At 60.0% G+C, this 18,436-nt stretch overlaps 1 protein-coding gene across 2 annotated transcripts in view; it reads right to left on the minus strand.

The window, feature by feature from the left end:
* The window catches only part of HK2 (hexokinase 2), a 28,348-nt gene extending 23,019 nt beyond the window's left edge, over positions 1-5,329 (minus strand). For both annotated transcript variants that reach the window (XM_050910267.1, XM_050910266.1), the window contains exon 1: positions 5,247-5,329. In XM_050910267.1, the coding sequence (XP_050766224.1) occupies positions 5,247-5,309 (63 nt within the window). In that variant the 5' untranslated portion in view covers positions 5,310-5,329. The remainder of the gene's footprint in view (positions 1-5,246) is intronic.
* Between the last annotated feature and the right edge of the window lie 13,107 nt (positions 5,330-18,436).

Below are 18,436 nucleotides of genomic sequence, written 5' to 3' on the forward strand. Positions count from 1 at the left end.
ACGCAGCTCCTTGCAGGAGCGGAAAAACCCTCCCCGATAGATCTAGCCCCGTGTCGGGGATGCACGGGCGGGGTGGTACGGCTGGAGAGGTCCGAAGCAGGGAGGATGAAGGATGCTTTTCCCCTCGCAGTGGTAGCGGGGACCCTTTTCCCCATCGCTCGGTGGGGACGTGGGGCAGGATTGCTGTCGGTGATGGAAATTGCAGCGTGACAGCGGCTTCCGGCAAAGCGCAACCGTTTCCTGCCCAGCAAATGGCGGCAGGGAAGGGGAAGGACTCGGGGCGGTTTATTCTCGTGCAATAAGGTTTCGGCCACATCTTCCCCATTCATGATCCCAGGCTCTGGGAAGGGGAAGCTGCCCGTCTTTAGTTTTAGTTTTGCTCCGGAACTCTTTCCAAAGCCACGTGTCTGGTGAGAACTGGACTGGGAGCGAATGTTTCCTGTCCCCCAGTATCTGCTCGCTGTAGTTTTCAGCTGGACGTGCGTAATTTCAGCAGCATTTGGGGAACAAGCGTAACAGCGGGAGAGGTTAGCCGGTTTCTGGGCTGGATTCTTTTCCTTTTTGGCAACAGAAAGTTAAATATTTGTTGTGTACGAGAACAACAGAGAGATGTTCCAGTTTGGGGAAGGCTTGAGCACTCCTAACCCACAAGTGAGCACAGCCAATCCTCTCCCCAGGGTAATCCCTGCCTGAAATTATTTTTTCTTTAAACTACTTCCCTCCCTATCCCAGTTTTTAACTTAAAACATGCTGCTTTTTTAAAAATCACTGAAGTTTTTCGGTATACCGACTCTCTCCCTGCTTCTTTCAGAGGGGGATGCTGTGCGAGCGAGCACCCAGCAAGTTACCAGGGCGAGCCGGCAGCCGTGCTCCCATCCTGCCCGGATCCGCGGCGGGACGCGACAGATTCGGGGAAACCGAGGCAGAGGGAGCGGCAGCAGTTCACCGAGGTCGCAGGGTGAAGGCAGGAAAGCACCCAGCACGGCGAGTGTTTTATTTCCTGGCTCGGGACCATAACCTGGCACGCGCTTTGCAACTTTTCTCGTCGGATCAGGGATGGGCACCGCAGCACGGGACAGACCCCCGTGCCGCGTCCTCAGCCTCTGCGTACCGAAAACCAGCGCTCCCCATCCCCACGCTGCCGCGCCGTTACCCAGCCTGGGCTGACTCAGTGCCGGGAACCGGCTCGTCCCCTTCCTCGACCTCCCCACCTTCGGTGACACAGGACTGATGCTAGACTGCACCCACCCTCCTCCAGCCCTGACCCCGGCAGCACCCACGTCCTTGGCTGCTATTGAGGGCTCCGCGCCGAACTAAACCCCACGTGCCCTCCCCGCCGCAGCCAAGCCTCTGATGACACACGCCCGGAGTCATCTTGAACCTGAGTGAGTCAGATGGTTTCCTGCTCGGCCGGTTCCTCCCCATCCTCACCATCCCCCCCCCCCCCCCCCCCCCCCCCCCCCCCCCCCCGGAACGGCAGCTGAACCCCACGCCGGAGGTGGAGCCGGGCACCCATGGCGAAGAAATCACGCTGCCGAGCAGCAGTGGAGGCCGGGGACCCGTCCTCGGGTGACCCCGCTGCTCCGGAGCCCCACAAAAAGCCCAATTGAACTGGGAAAACGTTCTGGTTTCCAGCTCAGGAGTCGGAGACGTCAAACTGCTCCCAGCTCCCGCCGGCCCTGAGCAGCCCCAGCCGGCCTTTGAGATGCCTCCCTGCCCACGCGTTCCTCTCTCTCTCCCGTTTTAAATCCAGAAAGTCTCCGGGGCAGATACAAGAGGCAGCATCGGATGCTGCTGGATCGGAAAGCCTCGCTGGCGCCGAGACCTCCCCTCGGATGCTGAGAGCATCCCACCGCGGTTGGAGAAACTGAGGCTGTGCCCTGCCCGGGCTCCCCACGGTACCTCAAATGAGAGGCCGAGGAGCGAGGGGCTACGCGATGGCTCCCTGAGGGTGCCAAGGATGGGAAAGGCCGTCCTGCCGCCGACCTTGGTGGGCTTAAGAGAAGATGTTAAGTTGGTTTCCAGGAATTTGCGATCAGGCGTCCCTCCCACAGCCGCAGGGGAGCCTGCGAGAGGCAGCCGGGGAGACATCAGCTAGATAAAACTAATCCTCCTAGCAAAGGAAAAAAAAAAAAAACCCAGAGGAAAACCTGTCCCTGCCTGGGAACAGCCGCAAATACAGAAAATGAACTCCGTCGCCAGTTTTTCCTTCTTTCGAAGGAGTGATGGGGAAGAAGAGCCACCAGCCCGGTTATTTAGGTCGTTCGCCTCCCGCTCCTCCCGTCACATGATGAGGCTGAGGTTCAGGGACCAGGAAACCCGGCGTGAGCCGGCACATCCGAAGGGAACACGGTTCATCCACGGCAAACTTTCAAGCCGGGATCTCAAGGGACGTTGCTGAGGTTAATTAAAGTTTGCACAATCCCTTGGGGGTTAGATAAGTTAGTACTGCAATCCACTTTCCAGCTGGGCAAAGCAAAGGGCAGGAGGAGTTTGGGGACGTACGTGACATCCCCCCGGGTGGGCAGCAGAGCAGGTAAAGCTGCTCCGTGTCAAGAATGGGAAGAAAAACCCTGGTTTCGGGGCTATTTTCAAGGCCCTGATGCGGACACAAACCACAGCTGTCGGAAAGGGCGCTTTCTTCCCACGGCCGAGCCCCTTTTCTGCCCGATTCAAAGCAAAAAGACGCACGACTCAAACATACCCCAGGCTACCACCCTAAAATCTTTGCCCAAATATAATCTCAAATCCTGGGTAAAGCCTTTGGGCTTGATAGAAAAAATAAATCAATCACAGCTTTCCAAGAATTTCAGCCCCTACATCTCCCTGCCCTGGGGACTCCCCCCACTCCTCGCCTGGAAAGATTTGTAAGCCAGGAATAATTTTTGCATCCAGCTCAGAACCTCAGTTGCTTCCCCGCTTCTCCCCCTTCCCCTGCAGCGAAGCCGAGCTCCGTGCTCTCGCTGGAGGCTGCGCCGACCCCAGCTTTGCCTTACCGGGAGGATTCACAGGTATTTGTTTTAAAATAACCCAGAGAAATCCAGTTGTGGAGGTGGCTGTACGGGGCCGGGAGGGCAAAGCCATCTCCCACAGCAGCCAGAGCCCCGGCCGACGGCTCCTGGTTATTTTCCGCCCCCCCCCTCAGCACACACACACACATCTCAGCAACCTTTTTTGTTTGGGCTTTGGAGCTGGGAGGAAAATGAAGCCGGTTCCCGAGGCTTCGCACACCCTTTTCCCGGTGGGTAACGAAGCCGAATACCTTAAACCAAAACCTTCCCTCTCCATTATTTCCAGTTCCCGATAAGGAGCTCGTAAGCTGCCCGGAGCCCGAGAGGCAGAAGCCGGCCGTGCCGCTGGCCTATTTCTGCCTTCGGGTTACACAACCCCTTCCCGTGGATTTGGCTGTTGCACAACCCCCGGGGACAGTCGCGAGCGGAGGGAGAAGCTGAGCCCGTATTTCCTTACGGATCGCTTTGTGTTGGGAAGTTATTTCTATGCACTTTGGGTTTCTTTTAACGTGCCCTCTTGTTTTACTTCCTATTTAATGCAGGCGAAAGGCCAACGTGGCGAGTTTTGTTTCTCCGTCGGCGTCCCCAGCGTTATCCGATGGAGCGAGCCGGGGCTCTCTGCAGCCGTGCGTTTTGCATTTTGCTTTTTTTTAAGGGGGCATTTGCAAATCTCGACCACCCCCCACCCCCCCATGCCCGGGCACTGTAACCCCAGTAATAGGAACTGCTGCACAATCTCAGGACTCAGAGCCGAAACGCTCTCTGACGTATCTTTAGATGCCCCAAACGCTGGCGGAGGGCTGGGGGAAGAGCCTGAGCCTTCACGCACAGTCTCCCAGCCAGCATTTTTTCCCAGGAATCATTTATTTAACACTTGCTGTTTAGAACCTAAGCGCTGTCCCGGCCGAACAAAGGCCGGCTGCTTGCCACCAGCCATAGGAGAGCAAAAACACTTGCATTTTTCAAGTGCCTGAACTCATGAATTACTGGTGACAAACGCTCCGTGCATCCCAACGGGACGCTTCGACTTGCATTTGCGGTCCAGGAACAGGCTCTGGTCGTTCAGGACCCGTAAATTAAGGGAGGGGGAAGGCAAGAAAATGTTTTCCATTGCCGTCTGTGCAGGAGACGGCGGAGGGGGGGGGACGGGGGGGGACACGGACACTCTGGGGGTGGGGGGGGGCACAGCCTGGGGAAGGGGAGCCCGAGGTGCTGCATTTGCCTCCGAGCTCGAAGCAACCCCCTCCGGCATCCCCCGCCGTGCCCCGGGCTCACCCGGCCGCGGAGGGCACGGCCGGAGCCAGGGCCCCGCTCCCCCGCAGGGGCCTCGGCTCGTCGCCCCGGGGCGGGGGGGGGGGGGAACACGGGAACGGGGGGGGGGGGAACGGGGGACACGGGGTCCCGCCGAGGGGCTGAAGGTCCCGCCTCCGGGGGATGCTCCGCGCCGGCGGATGCTCCGCGCCCGGGGATGCTCCGCGCCGGCGGCAAGAAGCGGCGACACGTGCTGCGCGGGGCGGCCCGGCTGCCCCGGGGGGGTCCCGACTCCCGCGGGGGCGGCCGGGGAGGGGAGCAGAGACACCCCCCCCACACACACACACCCCTTCCTCCTCCTCCTCCTCCTCCTCCTTCTCCTGCTCCGCGCCGCCGGCCCGCGGGGGCGCCCGGCCACGCGGGGTCCCGCAGCCGCCCGCCGCGGCACGTACCGCACGGCGGCCCCGGCGGGGCAGCGCACGGGCCCGCGGGGCGACAACGGCGGCCTCCCGCCTGCCCCCCCCGCCCGCCGCGTCCCCCCATTTCCCCGTTCTTCCTGTTTTTTTTCTTTTTTCGCCTTTTTTTTTCTTTTTTCCTTTTTTTCTTTTTTTTTACTTTTTTCCTCTCTCCTTTTTCCCCTCCTTTTTTTCTTTTTTCCTTTTTCCTTTTTTCCTTTTTTTATTTTTCCTTTTTTATTTTTCCTTTTTTTATTTTTCCTTTTTTTTTCCTTTTTCTTTTTTTTTTTTTTTTTTTTCTTTTTTTTTTTTTTTTTTTTTTTTTTCCTTTTTCTTTTTTTCCCCCTTTTTCCTTTTCCCCCCTTTTTTCCTTTTCCCCCTTTTTTCCTTTTCCCCCCTTTTTTCCTTTTTCCTTTCTCTTTTACTTCCCCCCCCCTTTCTTTTTCTCCTTTTTTCCTTCCTCCCCCCCCCCCCCCATTTCTCCTCACCGGCCCCTTTGTCCCGCGCATCTCTTCCATCCCCCCCTCACCTTCTGCGCCTGGTCATGGTTGAGCTCGGTGAAGAAGTAAGCGAGCAGGTGGGAGGCGATCATCTTGCGCGGCTGGGTGCGGAGCGATGCGGAGCGGAGCGGAGCGGTGCGGAGCGGAGGCGGCCCCGGAGCAGCGCGCGGCGCGGTACTCGCCCGCGACAATGTGGCTCATTGAGGAGGTTCCCCCGGCCCACGAGTGACGCGGCGCCGCGGCGGCTTCTCATTGGCTGAGCCGCGAGGGTGTGTACCCGGCGCGGCGGCGGCGGCGGCGGCGGCGGGGGGGTGGGGTGGGTGACGCCCGCCGCTAGGGGCGCCCGAGGGGAGTGGGGGGGGCGGTGATGGGGGGGAATGGGGGGGGTACTGGGGTGAACTGGTGCGGGGTGCTGGGTGGTGGTGGGGGGGGTGGGTGGGGTCTCGGGTGGGCACTGGGGGGGGAGACGAGTGGGGGTGAAGTGGGGGGGCTGGTGGTGGGGGGTGTGCATTGGGGGTGTACTGGGGGGGTGCGCGTGAACTGGGGGGGTGTTGGGTGGTGGTGGGGTGTGGGCAGGGTCTCGGGTGGGCACTGGGGGGGAGACGAGTGGGGTGAAGTGGGTGGGGGGCTGGGGGTGCGCTGGGGAGGGTGTGTGTGCATTGGGGGTGTACTGGGGGGGGTGTGGGTGGGGTCTCGGGTGGGCACTTGGGGGGGAGACGAGTGGGGGTGAAGTGGGGGGGGGCTGGCGTGGGGTGTGTGCATTGGGGGTGTACTGGGGGGGTGCACGTGAAGTGGGGGGGGTGCTGGGTGGTGGGGGGGTGGGCAGGGTCTCGGGTGGGCGCTGGGGGGGGGAGATGAGTGGGGTGAAGTGGGGGGGGCTGGGGGTGCACTGGGGAGGGTGTGTGTGCATTGGGGGTGTACTGGGGGGGGTGTGGGTGGGGTCTCGGGTGGGCACTGGGGGGGGGAGACGAGTGGGGGTGAAGTGGGGGGTGTGCATTGGGGGTGTACTGGGGGGGTGCACGTGAAGTGGGGGGGGTGCTGGGTGGTGGGGGGTGGGCAGGGTCTCAGGTGGGCGCTGGGGGGGGAGATGAGTGGGGGTGAAGTGGGGGGGGCTGGGGGTGCACTGGGGAGGGTGTGTGTGCATTGGGGGTGTACTGGGGGTGTGTGCGTGAACTGGGGGGGTGCTGGGTGGTGGCGGGGTGTGGGTGGGGTCTCGGGTGGGCACTGGGGGTGAAGTGGGTGGGGGGCTGGGGATGCGCTGGGGGAGTGTGTGTGCATTGGGGGTGTACTGGGGGGTGCACATGAACTGGGGGGGGTGCTGGGTGGTGGGGGGGTGTGGGCAGGGTCTCGGGTGGGCACTGGGGGGGGAGACGAGTGGGGGTGAAGTGGGTGGGGGGCTGGTGGGGGGGGTGTGTGCATTGGGGGTGTACTTGGGGGGTGCGTGTGAACTGAGGGGGGGGTGCATGAACTGGGGGGGGGTGTGCATGGGGGAGTGCACAGGGGGTGGTGGGTTGCAAGGTCTGGGGGGGTGCACTGCGGGGGGGACGGGTGCACTGCTGTGCCTGTGCGTGCACACCGGCATATGGGCACCCCCAGAGCCGGGGGGGGGACACGACACACACATGCAGCAGCGTGTGCGTGCGTGTGCACGCGCAGCCTGGCTTACACGCGTTGGCATGTGTCCGTGCACGCACCCGCCGCGGTCATCGGCGTCTGCGTGTGCCTCGCTGCGTTCCCGCAGATGCACGGGTGTGCACGCACCGTCCTGCGCGCGTGTCTGCGTGCGTGTGTGCGTGTGTGTGTGTGTGTGTGTGCGCGCGCGCGCGATCACATGCGCATTAACGTGCGCATCCGTGTGCATCCGTCAGTGTGCATCCGTCAGCCCGCAGCCCGTGGCGGTTCCTACGCCTGCACGCGTGTGTACCGCTCCCCCCCGCGCGGGGAAGGGCTGAAGCGGGGGGGGGGGTGCTCGGTGCACCCCGAAGCTTTGGGAAACCTCTGCCCGCGTTATCCCAGGGAAGGGCCGGGAGCTGCCTCCACCATCCCTCCTTCCTCCTCGTCACCATCCCGGCTCCTTTCTCCTGGCTCCATCTGGGAATTCGAGGGCCGAAGCCTTGCGAAGACCCGCAGCCGGGCGTTGCAAGGAGCCCTACGAGGGCCGTGGCACGTCCTACGCCCTCCTGGCCCTCCAGAACCGCTCCTGCTGCCCGGATCCTGGCTCCCAGAAGAGCCGGTCTTAGCAGCCCCTGGGGCAGGAGTTACCCAACCCGTCTGCCTGCTCCCTGCCGCCCTTTCCCAACCAGTTCTGAGCAGCTCAAACCCTTCACGGCTTTGCCTTGTAATATTTCTTTCTAAGTGGTCATTTACATCGTTTTTCCAAGGAATTGAAACTCCATTTCAAAGGAAAGAGAGAGGGGGAGAAGCAACCAAAATAGAGGGAGAGAAACGGAGCCGAGACAACTCCTTTTCCTGGGCCATCCAGTCCTGCCGGACCCTGCCCGTCCAGCCCGAGTTTGTCCAGGGTTTCGGTTAAAGCCCCATATAGGCAGCCGATGCTTTTTAATCTTTTTCGGTGCGCCTGCATTTCAATTCACCCTCTCATCCAGCTTTTTTTGCTAAATACCCAAATTCTCGGTGGTTCAGATGAAATTATAAGCGGCGTTTAGCCTAAAAATAGCCGGGCGCATCTGTCCACCTTCCCCATCTGCTGCCTGCCCGGCTGGATGAAGGAAGCGACTGTATGTGCAAAAATGAGGGGTCTGTCTCGTCCTTCTGTCCCGCTCGGGAGCTCAGTTCACCTCTGCAAAATCAGTTTATTCAGGGAGGCATATTCCCCAACGTTCAATTTATTTCCCGGATAACACCCTAGTCAAGAAACGGCAGGAGGAGCAGGTCTCCGGTCCGTGCGTTCCTCTAAATAGCGCTTGCTTTTAAAGCGATTTTTTATTTTAAAATGAGTTTTTCTAACACGTTTTGTAATTCCTTTCACGTAATAAACCTCAAAATCTAAATCTTTTCAAGCCGTCCCTCCCAGCTGCTTGCCGGCTTCGTATGGGCTTGTAATAATCTGTCGGCATTTAATGCCGCGTTCCTTAGCAAAAGGAAATGGGCTGATTGCAGGGATTGAAGTTACAACCGGCTCTAATTTCTCTAATGCGATTCTTTAAAGACGAATGACTGCGGTAATGACAACGTCGGAGCTTGAAAGGAAGGGCCGTGCCCAGCGGTCGGAGCAGGGACGGAGCATCCCGGAGTCCTGGGACCAGCTCCGGATGTAAGCGGGGCCAACGTGACCCCATGGCACGGGGCAAAGCCGCCCGGACCGCTGCTGCCCGAGAGGTTTGGGGGACCCCCCTCCCAAGATGGAGCGTTGCAAACCTGGCGAGGGTAATATCCCCCTTTTATAGCGGGGAAACCGAGGCACGGATCAGGGTGGGGAAGAGGAATTGGGAACCAGACCCGGCGCATCCGATTTTTCGAGGGCGCTGTGCGGCACGGAGCAGCCGGGATGATCTCGGAGCTGGAGCGGCTCCAGGAGAGGCATTAATTCATCCTAGATCACCTGCCCCGTGATTCATCGCTCCATCGGTGCTCTACATAGTTTCCAACAACGTTTCATTTGACACACACACACAGACACAGACACAGACACACGCACCCATATCCCAAATGAACCCATCGGCAGAAGAATGACACCGGTGACCATTTATTTACTTTGCCTGGTCACCCAACGCGCCGGAAACCTTGAACTTGGCCGGACCCAGCCCTCGCATGGGGCTGGGAATAGAAAACCGGTCCGAGAACTTTTCTTTCTTCAGGAGCTGTGGGATGAAGCGCGTGACCTTGGGGCTGAGCTGGGCGAAACAGCCTTTCCCCAGCTCTGAGGCGAGGGATGAGGTTCGCCCATCCCAAACGGCTCCGCAAAGGTGGAAGGAGAGGGGAGGATTGTGCCCTGTCTGGGCTGGGGGGGGCTGGGGGGAATTTGTCCCTCCGTCTGTCCTACCGCTGCTCCTCTGCGGATGCTCATAACCCCGGAGTTGACTTCCAACCCACCCATCCTCAAATGTCCGGCTGCATCCCAACACCGTTCTCCCCCGAGCAGCCAGCCCTCCCAAAAACAGCCGGAAAGATTCCCCATGGGTCAGGTGGGGACCGGGAAACTGGGTGCCCCCGGGCCGGGCCACCCCGAGCTTCTGCAGCCCAGCCTTCCCATCCCGCACAGCCAGGCTAATCTCCGTTATACAGACGGAAAAGGGGAGATTAAATTAGATTAGATGTAGCCGCCTAATTTTAGCTTCCTCACGTGTTACAGGCGCCCAGCTCCGGCTCTTGCCTCGCTCTCCTCAAACCCCTCAAAGCCCCGGGGCCACCAGCCGGGACAGGAGGAAACCAAACGGGGTTCGGCCGGGAAGTTGTACCCAGCGGCGAGTACGAGCGTGTGATGTGCGGGTGGGTGCTGGAGGTCGCTGGACCTCTGCCGAGAGGGGACCGGTGGTGATGGCCACTCTCTGCTGGTGATGGCCACTCTCCACTGCTGATGGCCACTCTCCGCTGCTGATGGCCATCCTCAACCTTAGGAGCATCTCCATCCCCGAGCAGCCTCCCCTGCCCAGGAGGATTTTTACAGCGGGAACCTCAGCGTGGGCAAATCCAGTTTGCCCCATCCACGCCCAGCTTCTGCCGCTGCCTGTCCCTCTGCCTCCTGCTGAATTACTGTGATGTGAGGTTGACATTTGCTTTCCGTTGCCTGTCCTGACCTCCCTCGTGGCGGCGCCGGCTCTAAGCCCTTGGCTTGTCCGGCTGCCAAGGAGTCTGCCAGCTCCATCAAATGTCTCCTGATCCAAGGGGACATCAAATCCCCCATGGGACCAGCCTCGGGATCAGCCCCGGGATGCAAGAGAGAGAAAAGACATCTGAGCCCCTTGCATTTCCATGAGCTGCACCGTCCCCAAAGTCCCAGTAAGGTCCCCAAACCCCAGAGGGGATGTCAGAGCTGGCAGGAGCCCTGGCAGGATGGATCGTCTCCCCAAAAGCTGGCATGGCCAAACTTAGGGAGAGCTGGAGGTGTCCCGGGGCTGGCAAGGGCTGTGCCCGGCACCGTGCGAGCCTGGCACACCTCTGAGGTCAAAAGTCCCGGCCAGGACACAGGACCTTGAGTCACGCCGCCCTGGGATGAATAACTCTCGCGTGTGGCACTTTCTCAATCGCAGCGGAAAGGGGAGGTTTCTCCAGCGTCCCCCGGGCGCTTTCCCAGCCGCCGGCAGCAGCAGAGGTGGGTCACTGCCACGTCCCGTGGCGTGGGGCGAGCGCACGTCCCCGGTGCCACCGAACCGGAGCTGGGGCACAAGCTGGGCGAGCGGCAGCAGGCAGGCTGCTGAGAGGAGCAGGCAGCAGCAGGCAGGGGGATGCTCGGTGCCAGGGGTTTTTCCCTCGCCTCCTCGGTGGGACCCCCCGTGCTTCCTCCCGGAGCCCTGGGTGCGAGCAAGCCGGGGGGATTTTCAGCCCGCGCTAAGCGTGCGGTTGCCGTATCTATTTCTGATCTGAAGAGTTTGGATACTCAAAAGGTCCGCCGGTTTTTCCCCCGCTACACCAGGCTCCCAGAGCTGGGTCTCAGGGGTCCCATCCCGGTGTGTGCCGGCAGCGGGATAACCCTGCCATCACCCCGAGATGCCCCTGTGCCACGGCTGCGTCCAGCCCAGGCTCGGTGCAGGGTCAGTCCTTGAGCCCCATCCGGCAGAAGCCGGGAGCACGTGGGAAGTCTCCGGCTCCGCCGGGATGCTGGAGGGAAGGGCCACGGAGGCGGCAGCCTGGCAGGAGCTGGAGGTGAAGCAGCAAGCTGAAGGCTCGGGCGAAGCCCGGGGACTGAGCTGGGGTCAAATCCCAAATGCAAACCCCTCCCCGGGACCTCCGCCTGCGCCGATTCCTGCGAAATCCTTCCCACCCGGCACTGACAATCGGAGGAAATAACCTGAAACTCGGTGTCGAGGAAGACCCGGGTGCACGGCTACAGCAGGATCCCACCCTTTAGCCCTGCCAGGCCCACGGGAAAGCCGTCGCGCAGGCAGGAACCAGCCTCCACGTCACCGCGGCAAAGCCACGTGCGGATGGCTGCACCTCCCAACCCATCTTCGGTGTTTAGGTGAGATGCCGGCAAGAGCCGGCAAGGAAGCGAGGAGCCGGGCGGCCTCTTAAAACCTGGAGCGCAAGGGGGGGACCCTCATCCCGCAGCCGAGGGGCTCCCGCTCTCCCAGCCTTTCCCACTGCTCGGGTGAAACCAGGAGAGGTTGGAAATGAAAAATAGCTGCTTTTTTTTTGGCATTTTCCAGCGAAGACGGTTTCGAAACAGCAAACAGCTGCCGAGGCACAGGGGAAAAGCTGCCTTGCCGGGGAAAAGCTGCCTCGCCAGGGAAACTTCCCAAACGCTGTTGGCGGAGAAACTGCCAGGCAGTCCCATGCCAAGCACGGATTCTCAGCATCCTGCCAGGAAAACGCTGCTGCTCCCTCGGCTGCTTCTGGGATGAGAAAAGCAATCCCTAACCCCATCCCGCGGCCTGGCCGGCTCTCCCCAGGATGCAGGAGCAGAGCCGGGCTCTTCCCCGGACCCTTGCTCACCCACAAGCAGCACCTCGCATCCCTCCCTGCAGGGAGGACCATGTCTCAAAGCCCCCGCTCACATATTTTTCCTTCAATTCATTCCGCCGGGCAGAAAAACACCCCGAACATTACATCCCGCCTTGCTTCGACATCATCCTGCCTGGCCGGGGGCCAGAGGTTTGGGAAACAGCTCTCCTACACCCTTCCATGAATTATTTCACCGGCATCCGTCCCGTGATCCCCTGCTACCCACAGCTACTCCCTTTCTGACGAGCGGCAGCCGGATGAATTGGCCTCGCATCCCTTCGCACCGGGGTCATCGCAGCTCCTCAGCCAGGTACAAGGAGCACAAAAAAACCCCAAATCCCAAATCCAGGGAGAAAATCCCCTTACCTGGGTGAAGCCCTTGCCGTCCATCCCGTCTGCTGCGTGCTTGGATGTCATCCTCGGAGCAGCCGAGACGGTTTGCTGGGACTGGGACCTTGTGCCTCGTGGCGAGCCGGGACCGGGAGAGCTTTATCATGTCTGATCCCTGCGGAAGAAGGTCCTGCGCATCAGCCCCGAGGTCATTGGCTGGGCGCTGCGGAGATAAATACGGGATTTTAGCAGCACTGGTGTAATCCCGGAGCCGTGGGATGAGCACGACGGAGCTGCCTGGGATGTGATGCTTTGTGAGCGGTGCTGGTGGGTTTGGGCTCCTCCTGTCCCGCGCCGCGCGCCGTCACCCTCGCCGACACCCCCCCACGGAGCATCCCTCCGTGCCGTACCCCTTTGCATGGCAATAAATAACGACCGGATCACGGGCCAGCCCGTGGGCGACCCCGGCGATGCCCCGTCCCTGGGGGGGGGGGGGGGGGTGACTTGGCTTGCTTGCCCCCAGCCCGAATTTCTGTGCAGACGGTTTTACTGATGAATCCTCTCTCCTTTTTCCTGGGGAGGGAAAAGAAAATGGGGAAATTAATGCCGGGGCGGGATGGATGTGTTTGCAAGGGGGCGTTTGCAGGGGCTGGAGGCTCCAAGCTGTGCCGGGTCTGTACGGCCCCAATCCTGGTAACACCCACGGAGACCAGGTATCGTGCGTGTGCACGTGCACGTGCATGCGTGCGTGTTGCACGGGCGCGTGCACGTGGGGCAGGGACATGGGGCCACCCACATGGCTTTTACCCGGCAAAGTGCTTCTTTAATCGGGATCTGCGGGCATCTGGCACGGCGGTGGTGGCTCCTCCACTTATGCAGAACTTTGGAGGCCCTGGAGAACCCCAAAAAACCCGGCCGGGGGTAAAAAGAGGAGGGGAAGAGCTGCTGCGGTGGTCTGGCAGCCTCCCTGGCTCCGTGGCTCCGTCCCTACGTGACCGTGGGCACGCGAGTCCCCTCTCCCCGCTGCCGGAGAGGAGCTGCCGAGCAAAGAGGTTTAAGATTGATGCACTTATTAATTCTATCAAACAGAGATTATCCAGCTCGGAGGGCCGGGCAGCACTGGCAGTCAGCGCCGGCGTGGTTATCCGGGACGGGCAAGGCAGAAATTGTTGTCAGGGAGGAGGGGGACGGAGTTGCAGCCCCAGGTTTCCCTGTCGCAGGCGGCTGGGCCGTGATGGGGGCTCGAGAGAAGGGGCAAGGCTCATTTTTGGGGGAAGCAGGCTCCCCGCCAGGGCTCAGGCACCAGCTGGATGTGCTGAAGGTTAAACCCAGCCCTAAATCTTAGTCCGGCCTCTAAGCTCGGCACCTTCCCTCTGCAAGGTGATGTGCTGAAGGTTAAACCCAGCCCTAAATCTTAGTTCGGCCTCTAAGCTCGGCACCTTCCCTTTGCAAGGTGCTGTGCCGAAGGTTAAACCCAGCCCTAAATCTTAGTCCGGCCTCTAAGCTCGGCACCTTCCCTTTGCAAGGTGCTGTGCTGAAGGTTAAACCCAGCCCTAAATCTTAGTTTGGCCTCTAAGCTCGGCGCCTTCCCTTTGCAAGGTGCTGTGCGAAGGTTAAACCCAGCCCTAAATCTTAGTCCGGCCTCTAAGCTCGGCACCTTCCCTTTGCAAGGTGCTGTGCTGAAGGTTAAACCCAGACCTAAATCTTAGTCCGGCCTCTAAGCTCGGCACCTTCCCTTTGCAAGGTGATGTGCTGAAGGTTAAACCCAGCCCTAAATCTTAGTCCGGCCTCTAAGCTCGGCACCTTCCCTTTGCAAGGTGCTGTGCTGAAGGTTAAACCCAGCCCTAAATCTTAGTTCTGGCCTCTAAGCTCGACACCTTCCCTTTGCAAGGTGCTGTGCTGAAGGTTAAACCCAGCCCTAAATCTTAGTTTGGCCTCTAAGCTCGACACCTTCCCTTTGCAAGGTGATGTGCTGAAGGTTAAACCCAGCCCTAAATCTTAGTTTGGCCTCTAAGCTCGACACCTTCCCTTTGCAAGGTGATGTGCTGAAGGTTAAACCCAGCCCTAAATCTTAGTCCGGCCTCTAAGCTCGACACCTTCCCTCTGCAAGGTGATGTGCTGAAGGTTAAACCCAGCCCTAAATCTTAGTCCGGCCTCTAAGCTCGGCACCTTCCCTTTGCAAGGTGAAGTGCTGAAGGTTAAACCCAGCCCTAATCTTAGTTCGGCCTCTAAGCTCGACACCTTCCCTCTGCAAGGTGCTGTGCTGAAGGTTAAACCCAGCCCTAGATCTTAGTTTGCCTCTAAGCTCGCACCTTCCCTTGAAAGGTGCTGTGCTGAAGGTTAAACCCAGCCTAAATCTTAGTCCGCCTCTAAGCTCGGCACCTTCCCTCTGCAAGGTGCTGTGCTGGTTGGGGAGATCGAGGCAGAGCTGAGCTCCATCCCCTTCCGCGTCCCCATCCCTGTCCATCCCCATCCCATCCCATCCCTTCCCATCCCACCCCTGTCTCTATCCCATCCCGTCCCCATCCCTGTCCCCATCCCATCCCTGACCCTAACCCCGTCCCTATCCCCATCCTGGTCCCTGTCCCAGTCCCATCCCCATCCCCATCCCATCCTCATCCCTGTCACTGTCCTCATCCCCATCCCCATCTCCATCCTGGTCCCTGTCCCTATCCCGTCCCCATTCCATTCCCATCCCCATCCCTGTCACCATCCCCATCTTGGTCCCTGTCCCCATCCCATCCCTATCCCTGTCCCCATCCTGGTCCCTGTCCCTATCCCATCCCCATCCCTGCCTTGCTCCCTGTCCCCATCTCATCCCCGTCCCCAGGGCACGTGGCCGACGGTGACAGCCCAGGACTAAGCCAGACCCCGGGCCAGCTGCCGGCGGCCGGCGGCAGCCAGAACCCAAGCTCACCGTGCTCCCAGCCGCACCGGCTGCGATGGCGGCCGTGCCATGAGCCGCTCCCCCCGGCACCCACCTGCCTCGTGCCGGGGCCGGCGGGGGTTTGGCAACACCTTCTGCTGACGGCAACTTTCTTTATCTCCAAAAATTCCTCTGCGCTTGGACGGGGAAGACTCCGGCTGCTCCAGGCTGGGATCCTCCCTCCGCCGGCTGCCGGCTTTTACAAAAAGACTTCTTCAAGCCGGGAAGGACAGAGCCACCTTTGTTCCGTCCCTGCTCCTATTGCTGCCGGCGCGGAGGAAATGTCACCGAGCCCTCGGCGCCGGCAGCTTTACAATCCAACCCCTGGCACGTCCGCGCCGGGAATCTCCAGGAAAAGGAAAATAAAATGAACTGCGAGCGTTCGGTGATGGGAGATGTGCCGGGGAGCGAGCGGGGCTGGGGAGGCGGGGGGGCCGGGGGCATCGCTGGGTGTCCCGGCAGCTATTCGCTCCCCCCCCACCAGTCCTAGCAGGACTTTAATTATTATTTTTATTTAACCAAGCCGGGATCGTTTCAACTCCCGCTGTAATAAAGGGTCGGGTCGATGGGAGCCAAGCGATGGTGAGCCCCATCGCCCAGCCGTTCCCACCCCACTCGCGCCGTCCCTGCCAAAATCCTCGTCGCGGCAAGCGCCGGACCCGGCCGATAAACCCCGTTATTGTCCCTCCTGCCTCATGTATAATTCAGCACATGGCGGGGGCGAGACCTGCCCTTTCCCGGCGTGGGACCCCCCCCGGGGACCTCGGTGGGTGGCCGGGGACCATCCTCACCTCCCCAGCGCGGCACCTCCTGCTTTTCATTAAACCTCTTTATAAAGAGGCGATGGAGGAGCAGCCAGCCGGGATGCGGGCAGGATGGCGATGCCCCCCGGCCACCCCGGCATCGCACCGGGAACCCGCCCGGCTGCAACTCCCACAACGGCAACACCACGGCTGGGTGCGAAAGCAGCCTCCGGACTTTCCCTCGCAAATACGCCTTCAAATTCCTGGCTGTAACAGCCAGGCGAGCTGGGAAAACGGCTGAGACGGAGCTCGCTGCCTCCCGCCAGAGCACGGTGATGTTTTGCTAAGATAAGGCGTTCGGAGGACGCAGATACCGATATCGCCGGCAGCATTGATGGCAGCGGGAGAGATGATTTTCTGGCTTTAATGGCAGGATAAAAGGTTTTAAGGAGGCCTCGCCAGCTGTGTGGCAACCCGCGCTCCCCCATTTCCCACGCCGGTGGCTGCGAGCCCCGTCCCCAGGCAGCCGGTACCCACTGGAAGCAGGACGGGTGGTCCCGACGCCAGGTCAGGCGTGACCCCCGGCGAGCTCGGAGACCGGGATCTGCCCATTCGGCGGCAGCCCGGTGAGGAATCCCAGCTACAAACGATGCCACAAATTCCTGGGTGCAGCTGCCCGGGGAAAGCGGGCGTCTCGGGACACGTTTGATGGCAAGAGGAGGAGGAGGGAGAGGTGGAAATGCCGGCTACAGCTCCGGCACCCTCTGCCGTTGCCGGAGGTGATGCCACCACTCAATAAAGCACCTCAAAGTGTTTTATTAAGGCGCTCCCCACCCACGGCCAGGATCCAGCCAGCAGCCCATCATGGGAGCTCACAGGCAGCACGGAGTCGGCACAAGGCCAGCGGTTCCGGCAGGGACCGGCCACCTCCGAGACGTTTGGGGCCGTGCCAAAAAAGATTGGGCTTAATCGTATGTCAACAGCTGCCCCGCGCCAGGATCCGGCCGTGCCGCAGCCCTGGCACCAACCCTCTTCCCTGACCTTCCCAGCACTGACCCTGCTGCGGTAATTAGAAACCGCCGGGTAATTTTTCCAGTCTCATGATAACGGCAAATGTCAGATCCCACCGGAGCGTCGGCATTACTGGCCGGGCTGGATGGGATGAAGTCGATGAGATGGAGCCACCCAGCTTCAGGCAGCATCCCGGGGACGGCAGCCGGTGCCGGGGCTTTGGGACCCAAGCCCAGCTCTTGCTCCTGCCACGCTCAGAGCAGGGAAAATGAAAGGGATAACCGGGCACGTTTGAGCCTGAAGGGCTGGAAAACAGCCTCGGCCCCAAGCGTTCCCGATAGGCAAACCGTCCCCGGGCTGCCGGGATGCTGTTTTCCAGGAATTCAGCCCTGGATGCTTCCCAAGCTCCCATCCCTGCCGGGAGCTGCGCAGAGGATGCTTGGCCTGGAGCAAAGCAGGCTGCAACCCCGGGGCGGGGGGAAATTGGGGTGAATCCCCCAAAACTCAGAAATCCGGGGATGCTCTAAGCCTGGGTTGGGGCGACTCAAGCCCTTATGCGAACCTGCCGGAGAGGCTTCGCTGCCGGAGCAGCTCTGCCCTTTCCCCCCTGCCCCGGCCTTTCACTGCCGCTCTCCTCCGGCTCACGCCGGCTCCGCGAGGCCGCCGCCGTTTTCGGGGGGTTGTGTCCGGGCGTGCATGTCACGCATCGGGCCAGCAGAGGCAGAAAATGGAGGGGGGGGAAAAGAAAATAAACTCCTGTCTGGCTTTGCAGCATCCTCATCCGCTGCAGATGGTCCCCTGCGCTTGCTTGCGAGCAGGGGCTGGTAACTCCAAGCCCTGATAACTGTGACCCCTAATAACCCCGACCCCTAATAACCCCGACCCCTAATAACCCAACCCCTAATAACTCCAACCCCTAATAACCATGGTCCTTAATAACCATGACGCCTAAAAAACATAACCCCTAAAAAAACATGGTCTCTAATAACTGTGACCCCTAAAAAACAACTCCTAAAAAACGCACAGTCCCTAATAAACATGACCCCTAATAACCCTGACCCCTAATAACCCCGACCCCTAATAACTCCGACCCCTAATAACCATGGTCCTTAATAACCATGATCCCTAAAAACCATGACCCCTAAAAAACATAACCCCTAAAAAAACATGGTCTCTAATAACTGTGACCCCTAAAAGACAATGCCTAAAAAATGCACGGTCCCTAATAAACCTGACCCCTAATAACCCCGACCCCTAATAACTCCGACCCCTAATAACCATGGTCCCTAATAACCGTGACCCCTAAAAAACATAACCCCTAAAAAACATGGTCTCTAATAACTGTGACCCCTAAAAAACAACTCCTAAAAACGCATGGTCCCTAATAACTATGACCCCTAATAACCATGACCCTAAAAACCGTGACCCCTAAAAACCGTGACCCCTAAAAAACATGACCCCTAATAACTGTGACCCCTAAAAAACAACCCCTAAAAAACGCATGGTCCCTAATAACTATGACCCCTAATACCTGTGACACCTAATACCTGTGACCCCTAAAACACAAGGTCCCTAATAACCAGGACCC

This window comes from Gymnogyps californianus, chromosome 23 (assembly GCF_018139145.2).
Source record: "Gymnogyps californianus isolate 813 chromosome 23, ASM1813914v2, whole genome shotgun sequence".
NCBI lineage: Eukaryota > Metazoa > Chordata > Aves > Accipitriformes > Cathartidae > Gymnogyps > Gymnogyps californianus.